The following is a 26,545-nucleotide window of genomic DNA, read 5'->3' on the forward strand; positions in this document are numbered from 1 at the left end:
TCTGTAGCCTCCAGTTCCTCCCCCCATGAGACACCGCCCCCCCCTCCCCGCACCCAGCCTTTCAGGAGAGCACCTGGGTGGCCCCCGTCTCTGTGTGCCAGGGCTTTACCTGAACAAGAAGAGGTAGCGTTCCTTGTAGCTGCTGCGGCCCAGAGGCTCACTGACCACATAATGATAGGTGTCTGGGTCATCCCTGGATCAAGGAAAGGAAGTGCCTGTCAGGGCTCCTGTCTCCGTTCAGCAATTGTACCATGTCCTGGGGGGAGGGTCACCGTCCCGGGCCTCCCCAGCCGCCCCCCCCCCCCCACTGCCATCACCCACCGGTTGAGTGCATCCAGCAGCCTCCCCACGGCTGTCAGGTGGCTGTCTCTGACCTCCTGGACGACGGCGATGTCGTAGCGACTCAGGATCTATGGACAGGGCCATGGTGACGCTGAGCTAGGCAGCCTGCATAGCCACTGGGGAGCCGGGCCCCGCCCGCTGCAGGTCCCCACAGGGTTGAGCTGTTCCCTGGGCGCCTTCGTGGAAGGTCTGGCGTGGCTCTGCTGCTGGCCATGGGAGGGCACAGCAGACGGGGCGGGTTCTCTCACCAGAGGCTCTCCCCACCCTGGGTTGTGGGTGCCCTCAGGACTGACTGCTGGCCCAGTGTTCCCAGGACCTGTTAGACACTGTCCCCTCTCCCCGCCCTGGGGTTCCTCGGGGACAGCCCCGCCTGGACTGACCTGCACGATGTAGTGAGAGAGTGTGGCATTAGACATCTTGGTCTCCCCAAAAGTCCGGATATTGAAGGCTGCTATTTTTAGGGACAGGGCCACCTGCAGCAGGCCGGCCAGAGCGAGTAGTGCCCCCATCAGCCTGGCACCCCTCATCCTGCAGGAGGGGTGTTTATGTGTGAGTCTGCAGTAGGACTGTGCCCCGTCGTCCCCCAGCGTCCAACCAGGAGCAGCTAGTGGAGTCCGAGTCTGAATAATCCCGCTTCTGTGGGCTGTGCTGAGCAGGCCGGGGTGAGACTAACAACCCTCTTTCCAGTGTCCAGAGAGCCAGACAGCGAAGTGAAGGGCCCTGGGTGTTCTCCCTCCTCCACCCGCCAGAAGACAAGCCCCTGTAAGAGTCGCCAGCCCAAGGCAGCCCCTGACCCTCTGTTGCCAGGACACCGGCTCACAACCCTCCCTGTCCCAGGCACCCACCCAGCTGGGACTGGCAAAGGTTCTTCCCAAGCGGCCTCTAGGCCTAGCACCCAGTTTCCATGGGCCCCATGTCACACTGCCTTTAGGGCACCAGACACTCACCTGAAGTTCAACTTCTACGATGGCAATAGGAATTTAGAAGAATCAGGAATTGATACTCTCTGGTTGGTATCAACACTCTCTTCTTGCTGCTTTAAGAAAAAATTTACAAAGGGGAGTGAATTAAAACATGAGGGTGAGAGCCCCATGCAGAGTTGTGGCTGAGTCCCAGCAGAGGCAATGTTCGTCTCCCCCTTGGGTTTTAAAGGTTTAGGCAGCCGTGACCTTTTTCAGGGCATCACCTGGGGGACAGAGAACAATGGTGCTGCCTGTGTGCCTTTCCCACGTTCGTGGATGGCTGGCGTGCACCTATCTCAACAGGCACAGGCTCCTGCTGCTGTAAACAGAGCACCTGATGATATTTGCACTTGGTTTTAAAAAGTCTAATGAACTGGCCAAGGTGCTCTCGTCCTTCACACATGCTGCTCTCCCAGGGATGGGGAGGGAGCAGGTGTGTGCGAGTGGGCGGGCCTGGCTATGTTCCAGCCTGACCTAGAGCCACGGGTCAAAGCCAGCCATCCCCTGAGGGGCAACCGCTGCTTCCTCATGAGTCCACAGTGCAGGCCGTAGGCCACTGGGCCCTAGGAAGCGGGGGGGATGTGGGGCTCACCTCTGCTGCCAGCAAGGCAGTGGGGAAGTTAGGGTGAAGGAGCGCGTGTTCTAGGGGGAGGTAACTCAGGTGACTAAGTCTCAGGGACACGGTCAAGCAGCTAGAGGCTCTGGGCTGGCCCTCACCTCTAGTCACTTTTGTTTTAAAATCCCTGTACTGTCTGGAATGATTTGTGTCTACAGAAAATAGTCACTAAAAAGTTGGTGGCTTAACTGGACAGAAATGTATTCTCTAATAGCTCTAAAGACCAGAGACCAAAATCCATTTCATGGCACTGAAGTCAGCAGGTCAGCAGGGGCTGCATCTCCAGATCCTGGGGGCTCCAGGTCACCCCTCTTTGCCCACATCAACACGCTGCCCTCTGCGGGTCTCTCAGCCCCTCTTACCAGATCCGTGGGATGGGATTTAGCCTCCTACCAGACTCGTAGAACCTTCCCCCCATCTCAAGAGTCTCAACTTGAGGGGCACCTGGGTGGCTGTCATTGGGCATCTGCCTTCAGCTAGAGTCAGGGTCCTGGGATCAAGTCCCACATGGGGTTCGCTGCTCAGTGGGAAGCCTGCTTCTCCCTCCGTCAAATAAGTTTAAAAAAAAAAAGTCTCAATTTGATCACAGTAGCTAAGTCTGTGTCCTGCCACCCCAGTAAAATTCATGGGTCCTGGTGATTAGGACAGAGGTCTCTTCTGGGAGCCATTCTGACCCCCTGAAAGGGGTTCTACCCATCAGGGGACGGCTGTGGTCTCCAAGGCCAGCTCTGTGAGAGAAGAGCAGGCCGGAAGGGTCTCCCCCTGTAAGGACAGGGTGCAGGGCGGCCTCAAGACAACAGGTTAGTGTGGATCCTGCTGGAGCGTCACAGGGCAGGACACCGCAAGACGGATGAAAAACTGGCCAGAAGGTAAACCAACAAGACCAGGAGCCCAAGGTAATGAAAACGTGCTGACACACTCGTCAGTTCACCTGTCCCTCCTGTGCAGTCAGGTGGCCTGGCCCTCAAGCTGCCAGCACGCCCATCCCAGCTGACCGAGGATCGGCTTGCTGCCTCTCCCATCTGCAGTCGGGGTTTCTAAGCACAGCAAAATCCAGACCCCGCCCAGCCAGCAAGACTGTTGGCGTGTGCAGCGCAGGGAACCAGAGCCCTTTTCTCCCCATGCTCACTGCCCAGACATCCCACCCCACCCCTGCCCGGACCTTTTGTGGGAAACCTGGCGGCGAAGCCTGGGAGCAAACCCGGCGGGAAGCCACCAGCCCTGCTTCTGACCGAACATGGGATGTCCCCCACAGGCGGCACAGGTGTCACTCACATGGCAGCTGCCTGGTCCGTCCGGTTCTCCACACATGTGACACAGGCACCTGTTGGCACGCCCTTCTTGGGGAAAACACTGCCTTTGTGCCCTGAAGAGCCCCCAGGTGCGCTCTGTGCCCTCCCTCCTGGGTCCTGACTGCAGCCCCACTGGAACCAAGAGCCAGGACCAGTGTGAGGCTCCCTTCCAAGTCTGGCCTCCAGGAGAAGCAACACAGCCCACAGAGGAGCTGTGGCTGGGAGGAGGGGGTCTGGGGCCTGCTCAGCAGCTCACCAGCTGCATCTTCAGCCATTTGTTTGTTTTAAAGATTTGACCATTCACTTGAGGGCGCACACACGTGCACAAGCAGGAGGGAGGGATGGGGGGAGGGAGACGCAGACTCCCCACTAAGCCTAATGCCAGGCTCAATCCCAGGACCCCAGTATTATGACCTGAGCCGAAGGCAGACGGTTAACCAAATGAGCCACCCAGATGCCCCGCATCTTAACTCATTTTGAGCCTCATTTTCTTCATCTATAAAATGGGAATAAAACTGTCACTGCCCTCCTCTTAGATTTAAGTATCAAACGACAGCATTCCACGGAACACACATTTCAAACCTTAAAATCCTCTTATCCTTAAGAATAATCACAAATGGTCTGTTTCTGTCACCCTTACCGTTTTCTCCAGTCAGCTTGTTAGGTGACCCACAATCCCAAACTCAGCGGACAGGCATGTTTCTTCCTCATGCTCAGAGGCGCGCTCCTGTGAACGGGGGAACGTGAACTTGCAGAGGAGCCAGCGCCCAAGGCCTCGAGAGGCCCCGGTTCAGAACGTGCACACAATGGGACCACGTTCTCTTGACCTCCATGATGGCCAAGCCCAGCAGCAGCAGTGCGGAGTCCGGGGTACGCTCTCCCATGCCCAGCCCCGTAAGGAGACAGAGTCGGTGCCCGGGAAGGGCGGGAAGCCCCGAGCTTCTGGCATGTTTCAGTCCTGACAGCAGGGAACTAGCAGCAACAGCAGACGGCCCTCTCTGACCGGCTAAGCTAGCTCACATCCATCTGGACAGACTGACACCCTCTTTGGTTGGACTAAACCTGCTCCAGAGACAGGAAGGGGAACTGCACATCACAATGGTTTACTGAAGTCCAAGCCGGGTCTTAAGCCCCGATGTGGCTGAAATCAAAGGCCAAGGAGAAAGTCCTCTAAGCACTAAGGCCGGCAACAGAGGAGCGCCTTCATGCACGTAGCTGGGTGGCGGGTCACAGGAAATGCCCCGAGATAACCCCACCCCGCCCCGCTCCTGAATGCTCTGGGGTGGGGGTGACTTCACACCAACATGTTGCCCTGCAGCAAGGATGACCACGGCAATGGGAAGGACCCAGCTGTGGTTTCCACATGGCGCACTGAGGCGTGTCTGGCCCCATGGACCCTGCAGGGCGCTCCAGGACACTTGCAGCGTCTGAGAAGAACAGCTGAACTCAACGTGGGGGGCGCTGTGGGGGCGGAGCCAACGGTTTCAGCATTCGCTCTGGCTATGTCTGCGCGGCTGCGGGTCTCTGTCATCACTGTGAAATCCGTGTGCGACGGGCACCAATGATGGCAGCGTCCACTCTGATTCCAAGATTTCCAAGTGCCCAACAGGCACACACCTTCCATTCCTAAGTAATTTTAGTGACTTAACAAAGTGTTTTTTCTTCAAGTTCATATGTACAGATCTTCCTCAATTTACCGTAAAGGTTATGTCCTGATAACCGCAGTGACCACACTGAGAACCACAACTTTCCACTGTTAGGCTGAAATATCATTGAAATCCACTCAATAAGCCTAACCTACCGAGCACCATAGCTTAAGGCTCACCTCCTGAAACGAGCTCCGAACACAGACATTAGCCTATAGCTGGGTCAAATCCTCCAACACCAACCCTATTTTATAAGAGAGCGCTCAGTATCTTGCGTGCTCTGCTGACTACTGTGCTGACAGTGAAAAAAGAATGGCTGCCAAGGGTAGATGGACTGTCACCCTTGTGACCGTGTGGCCAGCTGGACTGTAGGGCTCCTGCCACTGCCCAGCGTCTGGAGATCCTGCCACAGATCCCTCACCCGGGAATAGACCCGACCCACATTCAGAACTTGAGGTATGGGTTCTCATGAAGGCAGACTGCTTTTGCATGTTGTAAAGTCAAAACTCTTAAGACGAACCACTGTAAGGTAGGGACTGTACATTACTTTTCCCAATGTCTCTTAAGTTGCTAGGACATAAATACTTAAGTTCAGACTTACCTATTTAATTAATGGAACTGTTAGATATTTTTGGCCTAGGCAGTCCCTTAGAATAATTACAGGACCTTACGTAGGGGTGCTCCGAACTGAGAACGTTTGGGTCTGACACATACATAATGAATACGCCTGAGTTACACTATCTGTAGTTCCTATACTGAATAGATCATCTCTTCTGGCCTTCGTCATTTATAACAGACCATACCCATCTTCTCACTAATTCTCTAAACTGCTAATGAGAATAATTCTAATCTCAACTCTATTTAAATGCATGAGTGCATAATGACTTAAAAAATTCATCAGTCTGGGGCAGCTGGGTGGCCCAGTGGCTAAGCATCTGCCTCCAGCTCAGGTCATGATGCCAGGGTCCTGGGATCCAGCCCCGCATCGGGCTCCCTGCTCAGCCAGAAGCTTGCTTCTCCTCTCCTCTGGCTTGTGTTCCCTCTCTCCCTATGTCAAATAAATAAAATCTTAAAAAATGAAGCAAAACAAAAAAAGGAGTCAGCCTGTTACTCTGCAAGTGGAAGTCTCCCTGCCTTTCCTATGTAGACGGGAGCACCCAGTCGCCCAGTGGTTAGTGAGGAGCCATTCTTCTGTACAGGAGCACTCCAGCCAAGCAGTGAGGGACTGCCAGAACGTGAGCCTCGGCAATCTGGGACCCTACCAGAGGCACTCCTCCTCATCGGTGGTAACTATCTCACAGAAGACAACCAGCTGTCCACACCTCAACAGAGGACATAACAGCACTTAGGAAGGAGCTTGCCAAAACCACCGGGGACGTATGCAGCCTCTACATCCCAGGACTGACTTAAAAGGGACATTGTACATCAGTCATCCGCACAATCCAGACTCTGGGAAACTGCAGGACAAAGAATGGTCTCATCAATAAATTTTTCAAGAGAAGGAACGACAGATTAAGATATGAGATCTATTACTAATTCCATGTAGATCCTTTAAAAACAATGAATCTCACTGTTTAAATGAATATCCCATTGGGGTGCCTGCCTGTGTGGCTCAGCTGGTTAGGTCTCCAACTCTTGGTATCAGCTCAGGTTTTGATCTGAGGGTTGTGAGATCAGGCCCCACTCCATGCTGGGCGTGGCGCCTACTTAAAAAAAGAATTAAATGGAGCACCTGGGTGGCTCAGGCCATGATCCCAGGGTTTTGCCTCAGGCTCCCTGCTCACTGGGGAGCCTGCTCCCTCTGCCTGCCACCCACCCGCCCCCACCCGACTGGTTCTGACAAATAAGATCTTAAAAAAAAAAAAAAAAATTCTGTCATCAGTTTCTCCTAGTCCTTGAGATGAAAGCTGTAGCGATTCTAGCTGTGGGCCTCTGCTCCACCTGCAAAGTTGGCTGTCCTGTCACTCTGGTTTCAGCTCAAACAACACCTCTTAAGGGAGGTCATCCTCTCCCTAACAGCCCTTACCACCACATGATCCCAGTATCATCTTTTTTCATGACTTTTGACTTGTTTTCTTGGTTCTTTAAAGTGTTTGTTCTCACTTGCTTACCCTTGTTTAAGGCTGGCCTCTGGACTGGAACACAAACCCCGAAAGAGCAGAGACCTCGTCCAGCCACTCCATCAAACTTCCTGTGCCTAAACCAGTGCCTGGAACACAGAAGTCCCCACTGACAAATGTGTAACACAGTGGAGCTACGTGCAGAGGTGTGCAAACCAATGAGCAATAGCCAGAAGGAACAAAAGCCTTGTTCCTCTATCCGACCAAGAGTCTCTAGGGCTGAAGACCTCTGTGTCCTTGTCTGAACCCTCTAGTATATCTCCTTACCAGCCCAGTCCTACAGTGAAGATGGCAGCAGGACACAGCAATTCTACATCCTAGAAGCTCACTCAGGGCCTTTGCACTGTTCCTCTGAGCATTCTGCCTCCAAATGGCCACACAGCTCGCCCCCTCCTTCACTCAAGCCTCTTCCCGGATGTCACCTTCCCACAGCATTCCACTGAAATTAGCACATTTTGGAAACTGGCACATTTTGCCCCTGCATCCTTATTTTTGTCTTACCACCGATCACATCTCACGATGCACACCCCGTCTCACGGGATGCAGGCCAGCGACAGCGAGGGCTTATGTACCAGCACCTAAACAAGCCCTGACCCATAGTGGTACTCACCAAGTACTTGCTGAATGGAAAGATAAACATCGGGGGGGGGGGGGTCTTCTTCACAGAACAGTGGCTGTAGATGCTCTCCACCCGCTCTGGCTGTCCCCATCTAAGTGAGCATCTCACACAAAGGGGTCTGACCCAGTTCTCTCTGAGGAAAGAGTGAAAGGATAGGCTTCTGCCACCAGGCCAGGCTGCTCAGCCTCCACATCCCAAATCCTTGTGGGATGGAGACATACATCCAAGGGTGACAGGGGCGCACCGAAGTTCCAGCTCTCACTGGGAGGGAAAGGCTCTCATGGGCTAGGAGCTATCAGAGTAGTACTTGGGTAAAGCACAGCCAGACAGCAGAGTCAGGAGCAGTTCATCCTGTCATAGAAGTCCCAGGCAGAGGCTGACGACTGTGACACAACAGACTCCAGAGCCCCTGGTGTGGGCCTACCTCTGTGGAGAGGAAGAGCTGCCCTTATGTGAGCCCAGAAGGATCCTCACAAGAACCAGTGGTCCCAGGAGCCAACACCTTCATGACGGTGCAGTCCCACAACACAGTGGCCACTGAAGCTCTGACTACCGACCCTTGTCTTTTCTAACTCAGCCCAATCCTTCCCCGATGGGCCCACTGGGAGGGCTAATCCCATGTCTTCTCTGCCTCCCCAGTCACTGTGTCCACTAGTCCCCAGCCTCTCTTTACCCATTCTTTTTTTTTTAATTTTTATTTATTTATTTATTTTTTTAAAAGATTTTATTTATTTATTTGACAGAGAGAGATCACAGGTAGGTAGAGAGACTGGCAGAGAGAGAGAGCGGGAAGCAGGCTCCCTGCTGAGCAGAGAGCCCGATGTGGGACTCGATCCCAGGACCCTGAGATCATGACCCGAGCCGAAGGCAGCGGCTTAACCCACTGAGCCACCCAGGCGCCCCTCTCTTTACCCATTCTTGGAGCAGCTGTGGACCTTAGACTGTAGAACATTAAAATAATGTGGACCTGCTAGGGTGGAGGAGACCACAGTCCCCAAGCTCCCCTTGGTGTTTCTCACCCCCAGGAAGCTTCAGGCTGCAATGTTCCACTAAATGAACTCTTCTCTGGGCGGGGGTCGGGATGCACGCGGTGACGGCCTATGGGGCTTGGCCACATGAAAAGGCTCCCGCTAAACCATCCTCCCTCAGCGCCTCAGCCTTTACCCTTAACCGGCCCCCAGGACAGATGCCTCATCAGGTCTGCCTGAGTGAAGGATGATGCATTTGGCCTGCCCCAAACCTCCACCGAGCCCTGGGGCTCCCCAGAGGGTCTGCCTGTCCTGAACTCCTGAATGTGAGCAGACTCAGGGCGCTGCCACCACTCTCCCCTCAGAGGTCTGGGCACCACCCCCAGGGAAGAATCTCAGGCCGGCAGAGCCCTGGCTGTGGGGACGGGAAGGTATTGCTGGGTGGAGAACAGGAAAGGCAGGTGCAGAGACCTTCCGGGCTCTGGGGAGCAGTACTGCTTCTCACCCCACTTACATACCACTTTAGAAAACACGTCCCCTCACCTTGCAAGGCTGGCTTTCCAGGCTCCCTTCTTGCTGCCGGCATGACAGCTACCAGGGCTTGGTGCCCTTCCCTCAGAGTGGAAGTGCAGCAGGGCAGCACTGGCCACCAGCAGCCATCTCGCCCCACCTGTGGCCGTGGACAGGACCTCACACAGAAGTGGAGGGGGCCCTACAAAGCCAGGGAAGGAGTCCAGGCCAAGGCCAGAATCCCCAGAGGTAGGTGGCCTTGTCAGTCTGGTTCCCCATCATCTGAAGACTGCTGGAGTCATGGTGGGCCACGGAAGCAGGGCAGGGACACCGCCCTTGCAAGTTCTTGGGTGATGAGCTCCTTTCTTCATGGTAGCTCCTGTGAGGACGTGCTGATCTTCGCAAGCACCTCAGCCCAGCAAGGACACAACCACACAAGATGGTAAAGGTGAGCCTGCTCTGGAGCCAACTCCAGGCTGCCACCATGTCACTGTCTTCCAATCTGCACCATCTTCCTGTTCCCATCTGTACGGCTGAAAAAAAAAAGCATATTAACAGTGTTAGCTTAGCCAGAGAGCCCCAAGTATTCTGAATTTCATTAGGCTCCTGACACGCCATTTCATCTGTTTGGCTATGAACCTATTCATTCAAGACAGAGTAACAGGGCCCCCTGAACTCAGGACAACTGGACAAGAGATGATGTGATGCGTCTCCTGTCACCAGATAGCAGCGATCCCAGTGAGAAGAGAAACCCAACAGCCAGAGCCCTTTGACTGCACCTGCCACAGCCAAGGTGGTTCTGGGCTACAGTGCAGTGAGGGGAAACTCAGACCCAGCCGGCTATATCCCGCATGGAAGGGGCAGTCAGGAGGGCAAGGAACATGAGGGCAGAGTGCTGAGGAAGAGGGGCTGCATAGTGGACCGAGCTCTAGGATATACAGAGGGTCCCCTTGAGTCTGCGGCTGAGGACTCCATACCCGTGTGAAACAAACTATGCAAGAAGCCCAGGGCAGGAATTCCTGGAAAGGAGCAGAGGGGAAATATCCCCAGAGCTCACACAGGGATGGTCCTACTTTGTGTTCCCACAAGCCACCATGGTAAAGCTTCCTAATTCAGAGCGTGTCAGGCAGAATCCTCAGAAGGGCATCGCCCCTAATAATGGGGCCAAATTACCTACAAACTGAAGACAGCTCTGGACCCACCCTAATGCTGCTCAGAAGCAAGCCTCTAAAGGATCGGCTGATGCCAAGGAACTTAACTGTGTGCCAGACCCAGACTGACACTATTTGAAGGAATATAACAAAACCCAGCAACCAACAACATAAACTCACCATGTCCAGGATTCGATAAGGAAATGCCAGGTCTATCAGAGTCCAGCCAGGAGACAGAAACCACATGGTATTTTAAACAAGGGAAGTTTAGAATGAAGAATTATTAACTATTTATAAGAAGTTAACTGAAAGGAAACAAAAGAAACACTACAGAATACCTAATGGTAAAGGGGGGTATCCAAGGGAAGGATTCACACCTGGGAGGTGGGTGGTCACAGCTCACTGGATGGTGTAAAGTTCACTGGGCTGCCCTAGGCCAAACCTGGAGATGACCAACAACTACCTATGTGGGCACCAATAAAACGAGCTGGGAGGCTGTGGGCAAAGGTGCTGATGAACTCATCGGAAAGCCACTAGAAGGCCAGACGAGGTCCCATAGAACTTGCCTGGCAGTGCCTGCCCCCTTCCAGACATACAGAGAGTAACAGGGCTGGCACCACAGGGGTGCTGCTAAATTTGCAGCCAGGAAACTACCCGAAAAGATGCCAAAGAAACTTACTGGAGTGAGCTCCCATGCGTCCTGTGTGCCAGCCTGTGTCAAGAACAGAAATAAGCAGAACACACAGAACTGGGAAGAGAGGCCCCTTCTCCAGCAACTGCATCGGTGAGTTTAGCGTCAGGCTAGCTAATAAGGGAGAAACATTCTAGCATCACAAGCAAGCAATGAAGTATGAACTAATAACTGCTACACCAGGCATGTGAAAGAGAAGGAAACATGACCTATGACCCTAAGAAAGACCAGCCATTAGAAACTGACCTTGCAAAGGCAGACATATGAGAACTAGCACAGAAGGATGATGAATACTGTAAAAATGCTTCATATATTTAAGAAAGTAGAGGGAAACATGTGATGATGGAGAGGAAAACAGAAGCTATAAAAAGATCCAAATGGGTTTTCTAGAGATGGTAAGAGTTGTATCTGAAATGAAAAAACATTGATATGGGATTCACATCAGATCAACAATGTAAAAGAAAAGATCAAAGAGGGGGCGCCTGGGTGGCTCAGTTGGTTAAGCTACTGCCTTCAGCTCAGGTCATGATCCTGGAGTTCTGGGATCGAGTCCCACATCACACTCCCTACTCGGCAGGGAGCCTGCTTCTCCCGCTTACCTCTCTCCTCTCATGATCTCTCTCTCTTTCTCAAATAAATAAATAGAATCATTTAAAAAGAAAAAAAAAAGAAAAGCTCAAAAGAATTTAAAGACATAGCAATTGATATGACTCAAAATAAAGTACACACACACACACATAAATAAAGCATACAGGTAAACAAGAAACACCAAACACTACCAAGCAGACCAATGTGCATAAACTAAATCCCAGAAATAGAAAAGCAAAAAGGAGACAAAAACACTATCTGAAGAAATAAAGCAGAATTTCCCAAATGATCACGACTATAAACTTACAGATCCAAGAAGCTCAGTAAAACCCAAGGAGCATAAACCTGATGAGACTACCAGCAAGTTACATCATAATCAAGTTGTTAAAAACCAATGTCAAAGAAAAAAATCTTTAAAGAAGCTGGGTTTTGATCAGGGAAGTACAAATAAAAACCATAATGAGATACCACCTCACACCAGTCAGAATGGCTAAAATTAACAAGTCAGGAAATGACAGATGCTGGTGAGGATGCAGAGAAAGGGGAACCCTCCTACATTGCTGGTGCAACTAATCTGGAAAACAGCATGGCAGTTTCTCAAAAAGTTGAAAACAGAGCTACCCTGAGACCCAGCAATCACACTACTGGGTATTTACCCTAAAGATACAAAGATAGTGACCCAAAGGGTCTGAATGTTTATAGCAGCAATGTCCACAATAGCCAAACTATGGAGAGAACCTAGATGTCCATCAACCGATGAATGGATAAAGAAGATGTGGTATATATATACAATGGAATACTATGCAGCCATCAAAAGAAAGGAAATCTTGCCATTTGTGACAATGTAGATGGAACCAGAGGGTATTATGCTTAGCAAAATAAGAATCGGAGAAAGATAACTACGATACAATCTCCCTGATATGAGGAAGTCGGGAAGAAACATGGGGCGTTTGAGGGGTAGAAAAAGAATAAATGAAACAAGATGGGATCAGGAGGGAGACAAACCATAAGAGACTCTTCTTTTTTTTTTTTTTAAAAGATTTTATTTATTTATTTGACAGAGAGCGATCACAAGTAGGCAGAGAGGCAGACAGAGAGAGAGAGGAGGAAGCAGGCTCCCTGCTGAGCAGAGAGCCCAATGCGGGACTCGATCCCAGCACCCTGAGATCATGACCTGAGCCGAAGGCAGCGGCTTAACCCACTGAGCCACCCAGGCGCCCCCATAAGAGACTCTTAATCTCACAAAAAAAACTGAGGGTTGCGGCAGGGAGGAGGTTAGGGAGAGGGTGGTTGGGTTATGGACATTGGGGAGGGTATGTGCTATGGTGAGTGCTGTGAAGTGTGTAAACCTGGTGATTCACAGACCTGTACCCCTGGGGCTAATAATACATTATATGTTAATAAAAATTTTTTTAAATATATATTTTTTATTTTATATATATATATAATATGTATATATATCCATATTTATATGTATTTATAATATATATTTTTATATTTATAAATAAATATTTATATATATAAATATGTATACATACATACATACATACATACATATATATATATACGGGCTTTGAAAGAGCACATTATGTACGGATCCAGCCTTGGATCCTGCTGTGCAGCTCTGCGACTACTGCTCGCTGCTGCCAAAATGTCACTGGAGCCTTCAGCAGACAGGGAATCTAGCAGATGAGGTGGTGGACATCATGAAAGTCTAGAAGGTGTTGGAAAGACATCAGAAGCTGAGTTAGACAACTGTGCAGAAAGGCTGCAGGTAGGAGCATCCCAATTTGAAACAAGTGCTGACAAGCTGAAGAGAAAATATTGGTGGAACAACTGCCAGATGTGGACAACAGGGACTGTCGCTGTGGCAGCAGCCATCTTCATCATCACCACCATCGTGTGGAATGCTCCCCCCGAGAAGAACCAATGAAATTCCAGCCTGCTGTTCAAGAACCCTCTTTAAGACGCTTGACTTAACCTGCTGTATCTCGAGCACACCACTGTTCTTCCTGAAGTGATTGTTTTCTGTTGTTACTGTAAAGTTTAATTTCTAGGAAGCATGCCTTTGTTTTCATAAGCACTCCAAAGTTGAAGTGCGGCTGCCTGGCCCACACCTGGCCCGGCGCCTTCACAGACTGTCAAGTGGCTGATGAAGAGCATCTCTTAAGTTACAGAGTGTCATTACCTAGAAGTAATGTTGTCTCATTAACTGCCATTACTTCCAGTCAATGGAATTTGTTCCAAGTTAGCTCTCCCAGTCATACGACATTTTCAGAACCATATTCTAAACCTTCAGGTAGGGGCGACTGGGTGGCTCAGCGGGTTAAGCCTCTGCCTTTGGCTCAGGTCATGATCTCAGGGTCCTGGGATCCAGTCCCGTATCCAGTTCTTTGCTCAGCGGGGAGCCTGCTTCCTCCTCTCTCTCTGCCTGCCTCTCTGCCTCCTTGTGATCTGTCTGTCAAATAAATAAAAATCTTTAAAAAAACAAAACAAAACATCTTTATAGAAGTATGGCTGTGACCAAGGTTTCTATTTTGCCAAAAAGTTAAATGCCAGTACAGTGTTGTTAAGTCTGTTCCTAACAGATAAATTTTTTTTAAAGCGACAAATGGAACTTAAGGTGCCCTTTAGAATTAAAATTATATTGTATGTGTGGGGCGCCTGGGTGGCTCAGTGGGTTAAGCCGCTGCCTTTGGCTCAGGTCATGATCTCAGGGTCCTGGGATCGAGTCCCGCATCGGACTCTCTGCTCAACAGGGAGCCTGTTTCCCTCTCTCTCTCACTCTGCCTGTCTCTCCATCTACTTGTGATCTCTGTCTGTCAAATAAATAAATAAAATCTTTATAAAAAAAAAATTATATTGTATGTGAACCTACTTCCTAACAGGACTTTTTTGCCTTTGGAATGCTGCAGGTGGTCCAGCTCCCCTTCTGAGTCCATATTTCTCCCAGGGGTAAGAGAAGGTTTAAGCTAGACTGCGACCATCTCATATGTAGAGACTGAGCTCTACCCAACAGTTTGGATAGCTACGGACTCCAGTAGATTTATAATAATTATGTGAACAACAATTTTGTAGCCTTCAAGTAAGACCATCTATGAACTGGTCTATCTGTGAACTGGCTCAGTCCCCAGAGACAATCGCTTTTTGGAGTATGTTTCCTATTTTTTTTTATGCCCCAATTTTATTTACAAATACACCGAGTATACCGAATTCTAGTTTGATCAATTTTTCAAAAAAACTGCACCTCTTAAAATGCTCCTTTTCACATACATTTAATGGATTAATGAAAACACCCTTATTTCTTTCTATTCAAAAAAAATAAAGGGCAGCAGGGATGCCTGGGTTTCTCAGTTGGTTAAGCATCTGCCTTTAGCTGCCTTCAGCTCATGATCCCAGAATCCTGGAACTGAGTCCCACACGCTGGGCTCTCCGCTCAGTGGGGAGCCTGCTTCTCCCTCAGCCTGCCACTCCCCTCTTGTGCGCTCTGACAAATAAAAATCCCAAAAAAAAAAAAAAAAAAAAGGTGCACCAAGTCCAGATCCTAAGTACAAAGTCATCATAATTGTAACTGCCACTTGTTTTCCAGTGAAATGGCAAGTTCTTCCCAGGTCCTCCTTATAGTGTCTCCCATAAACCACAGAGGTTGTGAACCTCCAAACACTCTGTCCCAACACAGCGCTGTTGGAAGTTCTGTGGTCTCTAAGACAGTAGAAATGTTTGTTTCCTATTTTTATCCTATTCTACTTCCTTAATATGTCTTCTAAATTATGCTTTCAATTAGGCATTAGTCAGGGGTAGGTGACTCTTTTCACAGAAGACAGCTAACCAGAGACACTTTCTTCGAGGTCACAGACTATCTGCACAAGATGCTGCTTTGGAAATAGCTTTGTCATCTGACAGACTTGTGTGAGACTTTCATCACCAGGGTATGCGACTTATAGATGGGAACTCAAGTAGGAATGAACACAGGCAAGGAGGCCCTACGGGAGAAATACAGCGACAGCACCCTTCTGGCACACTGTTACTGGAGGATTCTCACACTCTTGATCGGACGCTAGCATGTGACTTACAAAGCAACAACAGTTCGGGTGCACCAGGACATGGGGCTCAGTTTAATAAGAGTTTCCCCGACATCACTGAAACGATATAATGTTGAAGACATGCCCTGCAGGGTGCCCAGCTGTGAGAAGGAAGCAGAGGTCAATGTCAGGCCATTAGCCCACCCTTGGCTCGGGGGCTCTGAGTGGGGTCTGGCTCTGAAACCTTGGTGCTCCCTCTTTGGCTGATGCCCAGTCAGTCCCATGTAAGCCGCTGGCTCCTGCATTAACCCAGGGGTACCTCGTTTCCATCTATGCATTCAGCGAGGAACTTGCCCACTGTAATGAACTGAACAAAGTGTTATAAACATGAAAAAAAGCACATTATGGATAGATAAATAAAGGTAAGAACCACAAGTAATTTCTGCTCTAAGCTGGAGGACAATGGAATCTATAAAACACTAAAAGAAAAGAAAGAAAAGGTGTCACCAGGAATTCTTTTAATCTATCAAAAATATCTTTCAAAAATAAAAGCATCAAACTGTCATTTTCCAGTCTGGCATGTGAGGTATTTGGAAGCGGTCACTACTGTCCTTCCAACAAAAGAGCTAAACAAATTGAAAAACAATTCATTTTAGATCCATCAGAGAACTGAAGTAATAGGATAAAATACTACCAGAACAATCAGAGGAACAGGCAAATACAGAAAATTACAACTTACTGGAGCAGATGCCTGGGGCAGAAACAGGGCAGGAAAAAGCAAAGTATAACTGATAAATCACTAGAGGTTCAATGTGGACAGGTTCAAATTAATAAACTTAGGGAAGGCCCATTAGGGGGACCCAGGTACTTCTGTGAGTTTTACCTGCCAGGTTATCACAGTGAAGGTCAGAGAACAAAACCCCTCAGGCTTCAGGCAGGGGAAGAAGAAAACAAGCCACTTAGAGATACATCCAGAACGTTCTGTTCTTTAACAAGGCATGTCCTCGGGGGAAATTGTTTTACCAGAGCCTAGCTTACTGGGATTTGCCAGAACCTGCCTGACCTAAGGAAAGGAAAATATCCTACTCCAGTCCCCTCTGCCTTCCAGTTTCACCTAAGAGGGGCAAAACCCCAAACCCAAAGCACTTGTGAAGGTCACAGGCCAGGGGCACAAGGTCCCTAAAAGACTGAGACCTAACCACAGAACTAGAGATCACTTTTTTTTTTTTTTTAAAGATTTTAGTTTAAAGTCATCTCTACACCCAACATAGGGCTTGAACCTATAGCTCTGAGATCGAGTCATAGGTTTCACCGAGCCAGCCAAGCATGCCTACAGATCACTTCTAACATCAAGAGGGCTCCTGTCTAATAACCAGGGCACACAACTACAGAACTGCACCTCTCAGACCTTACATAAGAAATCTTTAGTGAAACGCAAGGACAAAGAGACAAAAACAAGGACACCAGAGTAAATTTTAGCTCTGACACCTACTGATACAGCAAACAGGAAACACAGCCGAACTCCTAGCTAGGTCAACATAAAACCTCACATGAGGGCATACACATCTCAAGTCCCCTTTTACCCACTACATCACATCTAGCTATCAAAAAATCCCAAAGCATACTAAAATAACGAACAGATTTGAAGACACTGAGCAAGCAGAGAACCCCACTCAGGTATGGCAGAGATGCTAGAATTACTTCACAAGGAATTTAAAGCAACTATCACTAATATGCTAGAACTCTAATGGCAAAAGTGGCCAATATGCAAAGAGAGGTAATGTATGCAGGGCGATGGACATTCCAAGGAAGAATCCAAAGGAAATGCTGGCAACAACAATAAAAACTGTAGCAGAAATGAACGCTTCGATGGACTCATCAATACACTAGACACAGCCAAGGAAAGAATCAATGAGCTGGAAGAAATACAAATACAACTTTCAAAACTGAAATGCAAAAAGAAAAAGGATACGACAGAGTATCTAAAATAAATGGGACAATTACACAAACATGTAATCGGTCTGCAGTAGAAACAGAAGATGACAAACAGAAAGGAAGAGCAGAAATATGTGACCCAACAATGAGACTTTTCCAAAATTAATAGCAGAGGGCAAACCACAGAAACTCACAGAATACCAAATACACATAAAAATTATAAATATAAAAAAACTGTACCTAGGCAGGCATACCGTATTCAAGCTGCAGAAAAATCAAAGACAAAAAAATCATAAAAGAATGCAGTAGGGGAGAAGTCTCACCTACAGAGGAGCAAGAATAAGCAGTATATTGGCCTTCTAATCAGAAACCATTCAAGCAAGAGAGTGGAAGAAATATTTAAGGCGTTGAAGGAAAAAAATATCTAAAGAGAAAAAAAGACTTTAGAAGATGAACAAAAAGGAATTTGTCACAGGGTAGAGGTACCTACCAAGAAATGTTACAAGATTTTTTGAAAAAATATTTTATATTATAAAAGCCACCCCAACTTTTTAAAGGTTTTATTTATTTGAGAAAGACAGAGATCTTGACAGAGACAGTAAGAGCACGAGCAGGGAGGAGAGGGAGAAGCAGACTCCCACCACCTCCCCCCCAACCCGGAGCAGGGAGCCTGACACAGGGCTCAATCCCAGGACTCTGGGATCATGATCTGAGCCAAAGGCAGACACCTAACCAAATAAGCCACCCAGGTGCCCCATGTTACAAGACTTCTTGAGAGGGAAACAGACATAAGTTAGAAACAGATCTACACAAAGAAGAGTGTTAGAGAAGGAATAAATGGAGGTTAAATATTTTAAGATTTCATTTATTTACTTAACGCAGAGAGAGAAAGCACACAAGCAGGAGGAGAAGCAAGGGAGAGGCAGAAGCAGGCTCCCCCCTGAGCAGAGAGCCCTGTGCAGGACTTGATCCCAGGACCCTGAGATCATGACCTAAGCCAAAGGCAGACACTTGACTGAACCACCCAAGTATCCCTATTTTTCTTACTCTTAACTGACCAAATTCATAACAGTTCGCTCAAAATAATAATTTCAACAATGTACACAGTAACTGTAGCTTCAATACAAGTGAAGTAAATGATAGTAATGTCATAAGGGCAGGAGGAAGGAATTGGGGATATTCTGTTATCAGGTAACTGCACTACCCTTGAAATGGCATAACATGACTTGAAAGTGGACTCAGAAGTGGACTTCGATAAGCTGTAAATACATACTGTGAATTTAAGAGCAAACACTTAAAAAGTTTTTTTTCTTTTAAGTACAATTGATAATGCTAAGTCAGAGGAAAAATATAATCTATAAATGTTCAGTTAAAGTCAGAGAAAGCAGAAAGAGTGGAATACAAAATCAAAACCAAATGCAATGGATAAAAAACAGTAACAATTATGGCAATTATTAATCTAACTGTATTCATAAATACTTTAAATGTCAATGGTCTATATGCATATTTTCAGCCCACAAAACTATGAAAAAAATACATGGGGGTTAAAGAACATTCTACTAAAGAATGAATGAGTTAACCAAGAAATTAAAGACAAGGAAATTAAAGAAGAATTTTAAAAATACATGGAAGCAAGTGAAAATGAAAAGACAGCTCACAACCTTTGCGATGCAGCAAAGGCAGTCCTAAGAGGGAAGCATACTGCAATACAGGCCTACCTCAAGAAGCAAAAAAGTCTCAAATATACAACCTAACCTTACTAAAGGTTATTAAAGGTAAACCTTTGGTCCCAGGCTGATACTGAAGGTTTTCTAGCTCTTTCCTAAAGGAGCTAAAAAAGGAACAGCAAATAAAGCCTAAAGCCAGCAAAAGAAGGAAAATAATAAAGATCAGAGCAGAAATAAATGATATAGAAACAAAAAAATCCAGTAGAACAGAACAACAAAACTAAGAACTGGTTCTGTGAAAGAATTAAAACTGATAACTCCCTAGCTAGACTTATCAAAAAGAAAAAAGACCCAAATAGATAAAAATCATTAACGAAAGAGAAATCATGACCAACACCATAGAAATACAAGTATAAGAGAATACTACGGGGGTGTCTGGTGGCTGAGTCTGTAAAGCGCCTACCTTTAGCTCAGGTCATGATATTGGGGTCCTGAGATCGAGCCCATCAGACTCCCTGCTCAGTGGGAAGCCTGTTTCTCTCTCTCCCTCTGCACAAACCCCACTTGTGTTCTCTTTCTCTCAAATAAATCAATAAAATCTTAAAAAAAAAAAAAAAAAAGAGAGAGAGAGAGAAGAGAATACTATGAAAAATTAGATGCTACCAAATTGGGAAACCTGGAAGCCATGGACAGATTCCTAGAAACTTATAAACTACCAAAACTGAAACAGGAATAAATAGAAAATCTGAACACATAACCAGCAAAGAAATTGAATCAGTGATCAAAAATCTCCCAACAAATGAAAGTCCTGGGCCAGATGGCTTTCCTGGAATCCTACCAGACTTTTTTTTTTTTTTTTTTTTTTAATTTAGACTTACTTAGTTGCTTACTTTACTTATTTATTTGAGAGAAACCGAGAGATCCCAGGACCATGGGACCATGACCCTAGCTGAGGGCAGACAAAATTTAAAAAGCCACCCACATGCCCCTCTACTCTACATTTAAAGAAGAGTTAAAACAGTCTTCTCAAACTGTTCCAAAAAATACAAATGGGAGGAAAACTTCCAAACTCATTCTACAAAGCCAGTATTACCTTGATTCCAAAACCAAAAACCCTACTACGGGAATTACAGGCCAATAACCCAGATGGACACAGATGCAAAAAAAAATTCAGTAAGATACTAGCAATCAAGTTCAACAGTACATTCAAAGAATTATCCAACACAATCCAGTGGGACTCATTCCTCGGCTGCAGGGGTGGTTTAATATTCACAAATCAATCAATGTGATATACCATATTAACAAAAGAAAGGATAAGAACCACGTGGTCCTGTCAATTGAAGCATAAAAAACATCTGACAAAACACAGCATCCTTTCAGGATAAAAACCCTCAACAAAGTAGGGGTTAATGGAACATACCTCAACATTTTAAAGGCCATATACAAAAGACCCACAGATTAATATCATCCTCAATGGGGAAAAACTGAGAGCCTTTCCCCTACAGTAAGGAACAAGACAAGGGTGTCCACTATCATCACTAGTATTAAACATAGTACTGGAAGTCTTAGCCTCAATAACCAGACAACAAAGAAAATAAAAGGCATCCAAACTGGCAAGGAAGAAGTCAAACTTTCATGATTTACAGAGTACTCTGGTACTCTGTAGAAAATATTAAAGATGCCCACCAGAAAACTGCTAGAACTGATATATAAATTCAGCAGGATAAAGTCGCAGGATATAAAATCAATGCATATTTCTATACACCGATAACAAAGCAGCAGAAAAAGAAATCAAGAAATCAATACCATTTGCAATTGCACCAAAAATGAGATATCTAGGAATAAATCTAACTAGCTAAGTAAAAGATTTGTACTCAGAAAATTACAGAACAGTTATTAAAGAAACTGAAGAGGACACAAAGAAATGGAAAAACATTTCATGCTCATGGACTGGAAGAACAAACATTGTTTAAATGTCTTTATTACCCAAAGCAACCTTCACATTTAATGCAATCTCCATCAAAATACAACCAGCATATTTCACAGAGCTAGAACAATCCTAAAATTTATATGGAACCACAAAAGACTCTAAATAGCCAAAACAATTCTGAAAAAGAAAAACAAAACTGGCGGCATCATGATTCTGGATTTCAAGCTATTTTACAAAGCTACAGTCATCAAGACAGTATGGTACTGGCACAAAAACAGACACATAGATCAATGGAGCATAAAACCCAGAAATGGACCCACAACTATATGGGCAACTAATCTTCAACAAAGCATCAAAGAACAGCCAATGACAAAAAAGTCTTTTCAACAAATGGTGTTGGCAAAACTGAACAGCAACATGCAGAAGAATGAAACTGGACCACTTACACCATACATAAAAATAAATTCAAAATGAAGGAAAAACCTTAATTCTGAGACAGGAAACCATCAAAATCCTAGAGGAAAACACACGCAGAAACTTACTTACTTTAACCTTGGTTGTAGCAACTTCTTATTAGACACATCACCACAGGCAAGGGAAACAAAAACAAAAAATGAACTATTGGGACTTCATCAAGATAACAGCTTCTACACAGCAAAGGAAACAACAAAACTAAAAGGCAGCCTATGGAATGGGAGAAGATACTTGCACATAAAGAGTATCTGCTAAAGGATTAGTATACAAAAATCTACAAAGAATTTATCTAATTCAACACCCAAAAAACCAATAACCTAGTTGATAAATGGGCAGAAGACATAAATAGAGTTTTCCAAAGAAGATATCCAGATGATTAAAAGACACCTGAAAAGATGCTCAACATCACTCATCATCAGGGAAATAGAAATCAGAACCACAATGAGATACCACTGGTCAGAATGGCTAAAATTAACAACACAGAAAACAACAGGTGCTGGCTAGGATTTGGAGAAGGGGAACTCTCCTGCACTGTTGATGGGAATGCAAACTGTACAGCTATGCTGGAGAACAGCATGGAGGTGCCTTAAAAGGCTAAAAATAGAATTACCCTGGATCTAGCAATTGCACTACAGAGTATGTACCAAAAGGATACAAAAATACAGATCCCAGGGCGCCTGGGTGGCTCAGTGGGTTAAGCCGCTGCCTTCGGCTCAGGTCATGATCTCAGGGTCCTGGGATTGAGTCCCACGTCGGGCTCTCTGCTCAGCAGGGTGCCTGCTTCCTCCTCTCTCTCTGCCTGCCTCTCTGCCTACTTGTGATCTCTGTCAAATAAATAAAATCTTTTAAAAAAAAAAAATACAGATCCCAACGCCCCAATGTTTATGGAAGATTATCAATAATAGCCAGACAATGGTGAGAGTCCAAATGTCTACCAACAGATAAGTGGATAAAAAAGATGTGGTCTATATGTACAATGGACTATTACCCAACCAACAAAAGATGGAATCTTGCCATTTATAACAACATGGATGGAGTCAGAGTGTTTAATGCTAAGTGAATAAGTCAGTCAGAAAAACACAAATACCGTATGATCTCATGTGTATTGGATTTAAGAAAGAGATGAACATAAAGGAAAGGGAAAAAGAAAAACTGGAGAGAGGAAATAAGCCATAAGGTATTCTTTTTTTTTTTTAAGATTTTATTTTTATTTGACAGAGAGAGATCACGAGTAGGCAAAAGGCAGGCAGAGAGAACAGGCAAAGCAGGGGCTCCCTGCTTAGCAGAGAGCCCGATGTGGGGCTCGATCCCAGGACCCTGGGATCATGACCTGAGCCAAAGGCAGAGGCTTTACCCACTGAGCCACTCAGGCACCCCACTATAAGGTACTCTTAATGACAGAGAACAAACTGAGGGTTGATGGAGGGAGGTAAGAGAGATGGACTAGAAGGGTTGATGCCTAAAGAAGGCACCTGTTATGATGAGCCCCAGATGTTGTACCTAAGTGAGGAATCATTGAATTCTACTCCAGAAACCAGTATTGCATTGTATGTAAATTACCTACAATTTAAATAAAAAGTAATTAATTAATGAAAAAGTCAATAGTCTAAATCCACCACTTAAAAGACAGAGGCTGTCAAGGGCACCTGACTGGCCCAGTTGGAAAAGCATGCAACTCTTGATCTCAGGATTGGTTATAAATTGAGCCCCACAATGGGCACAGAGATTATTTAAATAAAAAAATAACTTTTTCAAAAAGACAGAGTTCATCAAAACACACTACTCAATTAAATATATGATGTCTTCAAGAAGCCCACTTTATTTATTTTATTTTTTAAGAAAGAGAGAGAGAGGGGCGCCTGGGTGGCTCAGTGGTTTGGGCTGCTGCCTTCGGCTCGGGTCATGATCTCAGGGTCCTGGGATCGAGCCCCGCATCGGGCTCCCTGCTCCGCAGGAAGCCTGCTTCCCTCTCTCTCTCTCTCTCTGCCTGCCTCTCTGGGTGGAGAAGCAATGAAGGAGGGAGACAGAATCCAAAGCAAGCTTCAGGCTCAGCACAGAGCCTGACATGGGGCCAGAGCTCACAACCAAAATCATGATTCAGATGCCTAATCAACTGAGCCACACAGTTGGACCACTGCTATTTGAGCAAGACCCCACAAATGGCAGATCCAGAGAGACCCACTCCTTCCTCCTCTGGGAGGAGTGGTGCAGGAGTGCACTGCAGGGATCTGCTGGGTTTGGAGACTCCAAATGGGGCTGTGTGCCAGAGAGATAAATGCTTGGTAAGAGGCTGGATGAGCTCGAAGGGCGGCCAGAGACCAGAGAGACAGGAGTGATTAGATGGTTTTCTCTGAGGGCACATTGAGAAATGGGGCCCTGAGCTCTCAGCAACTACGGGGCTGGAAATTGGGAGGCCATCTTTATTCCCGTCCGTCCTCCAAAGCTGAACAGAAAGTGTTCAGGGAACAAAAGCTACCAAGAGCAAACCCGAACAGATTACTTAGCCTGGCCCTTTGTAAGAGTGGTGCAATTCCACCTCGGGCAAAGACATTTGAGAATCACTGCAACAGGCCCCTCTCCCAGAAGATGAGCAAGAACATCCAGCCAAGACCGAGTTTACCCATCAATGAGAACTGCAGAACTCCAGAGCTAGGGGAAAGCAACACATAGACTTCATGGCTTTTTCCCCATGAACATTTAGTCTTTCAAGGTTAAATTTTCTTTCTTATTCTGTATTTTTAAATTTGTCCTCTTTCCTATTTTAACATTTTTAAACTATTTTACCTTATCAATGTCCATTTAAAAATCTTTTAAAATTTTCACTTTTATAGTCATATTTTATCCCTTTATTGTATTTAACCTTATTTTTTGTAAACATATCAGGCTTTTTTTCTTTAAAATTTTGGGATACAATTTTTTTTTTTTAATGATTTTATTTATTATTTATTTATTTATTTATTTGACAGAGAGAAATCACAAGCAGATGGAGAGGCAGGCAGAGAGAGAGGAAGGCAGAGAGAGAGGAAGGGAAGCAGGCTCCCTGCTGAGCAGAGAGCCCGATGCGGGACTCGATCCCAGGATCCTGAGATTATGACCTGAGCCGAAGGCAGCGGTTTAACCCACTGAGCCACCCAGGCGCCCCGTACAATTTCTTCTAATAGATCAAAATATACCCTAAATCTAGCACATGGTTTGTTCTAATCTCCAGCCTAATCACATTCTTTCCTCCTTTTTTTTTCTTTTTTCAACCTTATTATTTATTTATTTATTATTTATTTGATAGAGATTACAAGCAGGCAGAGAGGCAGAGAAAAAGAGAAAGAAAGCAGGCTCCCCACTGAGCAGAGAGCTCGATGTGGGGCTCGATCCCAGGACCCTGGGATCATGACCCGAGCCGAAGGCAGAGGCTTTAACCCACTGAGCCACCCAGGTGCCCCTTTTTTCAACCTTCTAATCAATTCCTTTTTTTTTTTTTTTTAAGGGGCACCTGAGGGGCTCAGCCATTAAGTGTCTGCCTTCAGCTTGGGTAATGATCCCAGGGTCTTGGGATCAAGCCCCACATTGGGCTTCCCTGCTCAGTGGGAAGCCTGACTTTCCCTCTCCCACTCCCCCTGCTTGTGGGGAGGGCCCACAAGCCCACATGAAGATAGGAGGCCCTCTCTCGCTGTGTCTCTGTCAAATAAAATCTTTTTTAAAAAAGTTATCTTTTTAAATTTTCATCATTTCAGTCATATTCCATCCCTTCATCGTGTTTATCCTTTATCCTTATTTTTGTATATATATAAGCTTTTCTTTCTTTAAAAATACACCCAAAATCAAGTAATCAAGTGTGTGGCTCTGTTCACCATATACATAAATATACATACATATATATATGTGTATATATATGGGTTTTTTTTCTCCCCCTCCCACTTCTCCCCCCAGTTTCAGATCTCTAATGATTTGGTTAGTGTGTATTTTTCTGGGGTCATTGCTACCCTTTTAGTATTTTGTTCTCTCATTCTTTTTTTTTTTAATTTTTTTAAAAAAGATTTTATTTATTTATTTGACAGAGATCACAAGTAGACAAAGAGGCAGGCAGAAAGAGGGGAGGAAACAGGCTGCCTGTGGAGCAGAGAGCCCAATGTGGGGCTTGATCCCAGGACCCTGGGATTATGACCTCAGCCAAAGGCAGAAGCTTTAACCAACTGAGTCACCCAGGTCCCCCTCATTCATTTATTTTTATCTGAATAAAATGACAAGCAGAAAAACTTATCACAAAAAAAAAAAAAAGAAAGAAAGAAAGAAAAAGAGGCAGTACAGACGGCTAGAGACCTAATCAATATAGACATTAGTAATACATCAGAACTCAAGTTCAGAATGACAATTATCAAGGCGCTAGCTGGGCTTGAAAAAAGCATGGAAAATATCAGAGAATCCCTTTCTGGAAAAATAAAATCCCTTTCTGGAGAAATAAAAGAACTAAAATCTAACCAAGTTGAAATTTTTAAAAAGCTATGCTCTTGGGGCACCTGGGTGGCTCAGTGGGTTAAGTGTCTGCCTTCGGCTCAAGCCACGATCCCAGGGTCCTGGGATCGAGCCCTGCATCAGGCTCTCTGCTTGACAGGGAGCCTGCTTCCTCCTCTCTATCTGCCTGCCTCTCTGCCTACTCATGATCTGTCAAATAAATAAATAAAATCTTTTTTTAAAAAATGGAGGCTCTAATTGCTAGGATAAATGAGGCAGAAGAGAGAATCAGTGACCTAGAAGAACAAATGGTGGGAGAATAAAAAAGCTGAGCAAAAAAGAAAGACAAACAACTACTGGACCACAAGAGGAGAATTCGAGAGGTAAGTGATACCATAAGATGAAACAATATTAGAATAATTGGGATCCCAGAAGAAGAGAGAGAGAGGGGGGCAGAAGGTATATTGGAGCAAATTACAGAAGAGAATGTCCCTAATTTGGAAACGTGAACAAGCCTCAAAATCCAGGAGGCACAGAGAATCCCCCTCAAAAACAATAAAAATAGG

The 26,545-nt window shown here is 46.0% G+C and overlaps 1 protein-coding gene across 2 annotated transcripts in view; it reads right to left on the bottom strand.

Moving 5' to 3' along the window:
- Positions 1-26,545, bottom strand: part of DNASE1 (deoxyribonuclease 1) — a 51,250-nt gene that overhangs the window by 1,550 nt on the left and 23,155 nt on the right. The window contains exons 2-7 of one of the 2 annotated variants that reach the window (XM_059155040.1): positions 9,109-9,608; positions 3,853-3,939; positions 1,290-1,378; positions 723-870; positions 322-410; positions 110-193 (exon numbers count right to left, since the gene is read on the bottom strand). In XM_059155040.1, the coding sequence (XP_059011023.1) occupies positions 110-193; positions 322-410; positions 723-869 (320 nt within the window). In that variant the 5' untranslated portion in view covers position 870; positions 1,290-1,378; positions 3,853-3,939; positions 9,109-9,608. Of the gene's footprint in view, positions 1-109; positions 194-321; positions 411-722; positions 871-1,289; positions 1,474-3,852; positions 3,940-9,108; positions 9,609-26,545 lie in introns of those variants that run through there. The other variant, XM_059155039.1, reaches the window with a different exon arrangement.

The sequence above is a fragment of the Mustela lutreola genome, chromosome 17, assembly GCF_030435805.1.
Source record: "Mustela lutreola isolate mMusLut2 chromosome 17, mMusLut2.pri, whole genome shotgun sequence".
Classification (NCBI taxonomy): domain Eukaryota; kingdom Metazoa; phylum Chordata; class Mammalia; order Carnivora; family Mustelidae; genus Mustela; species Mustela lutreola.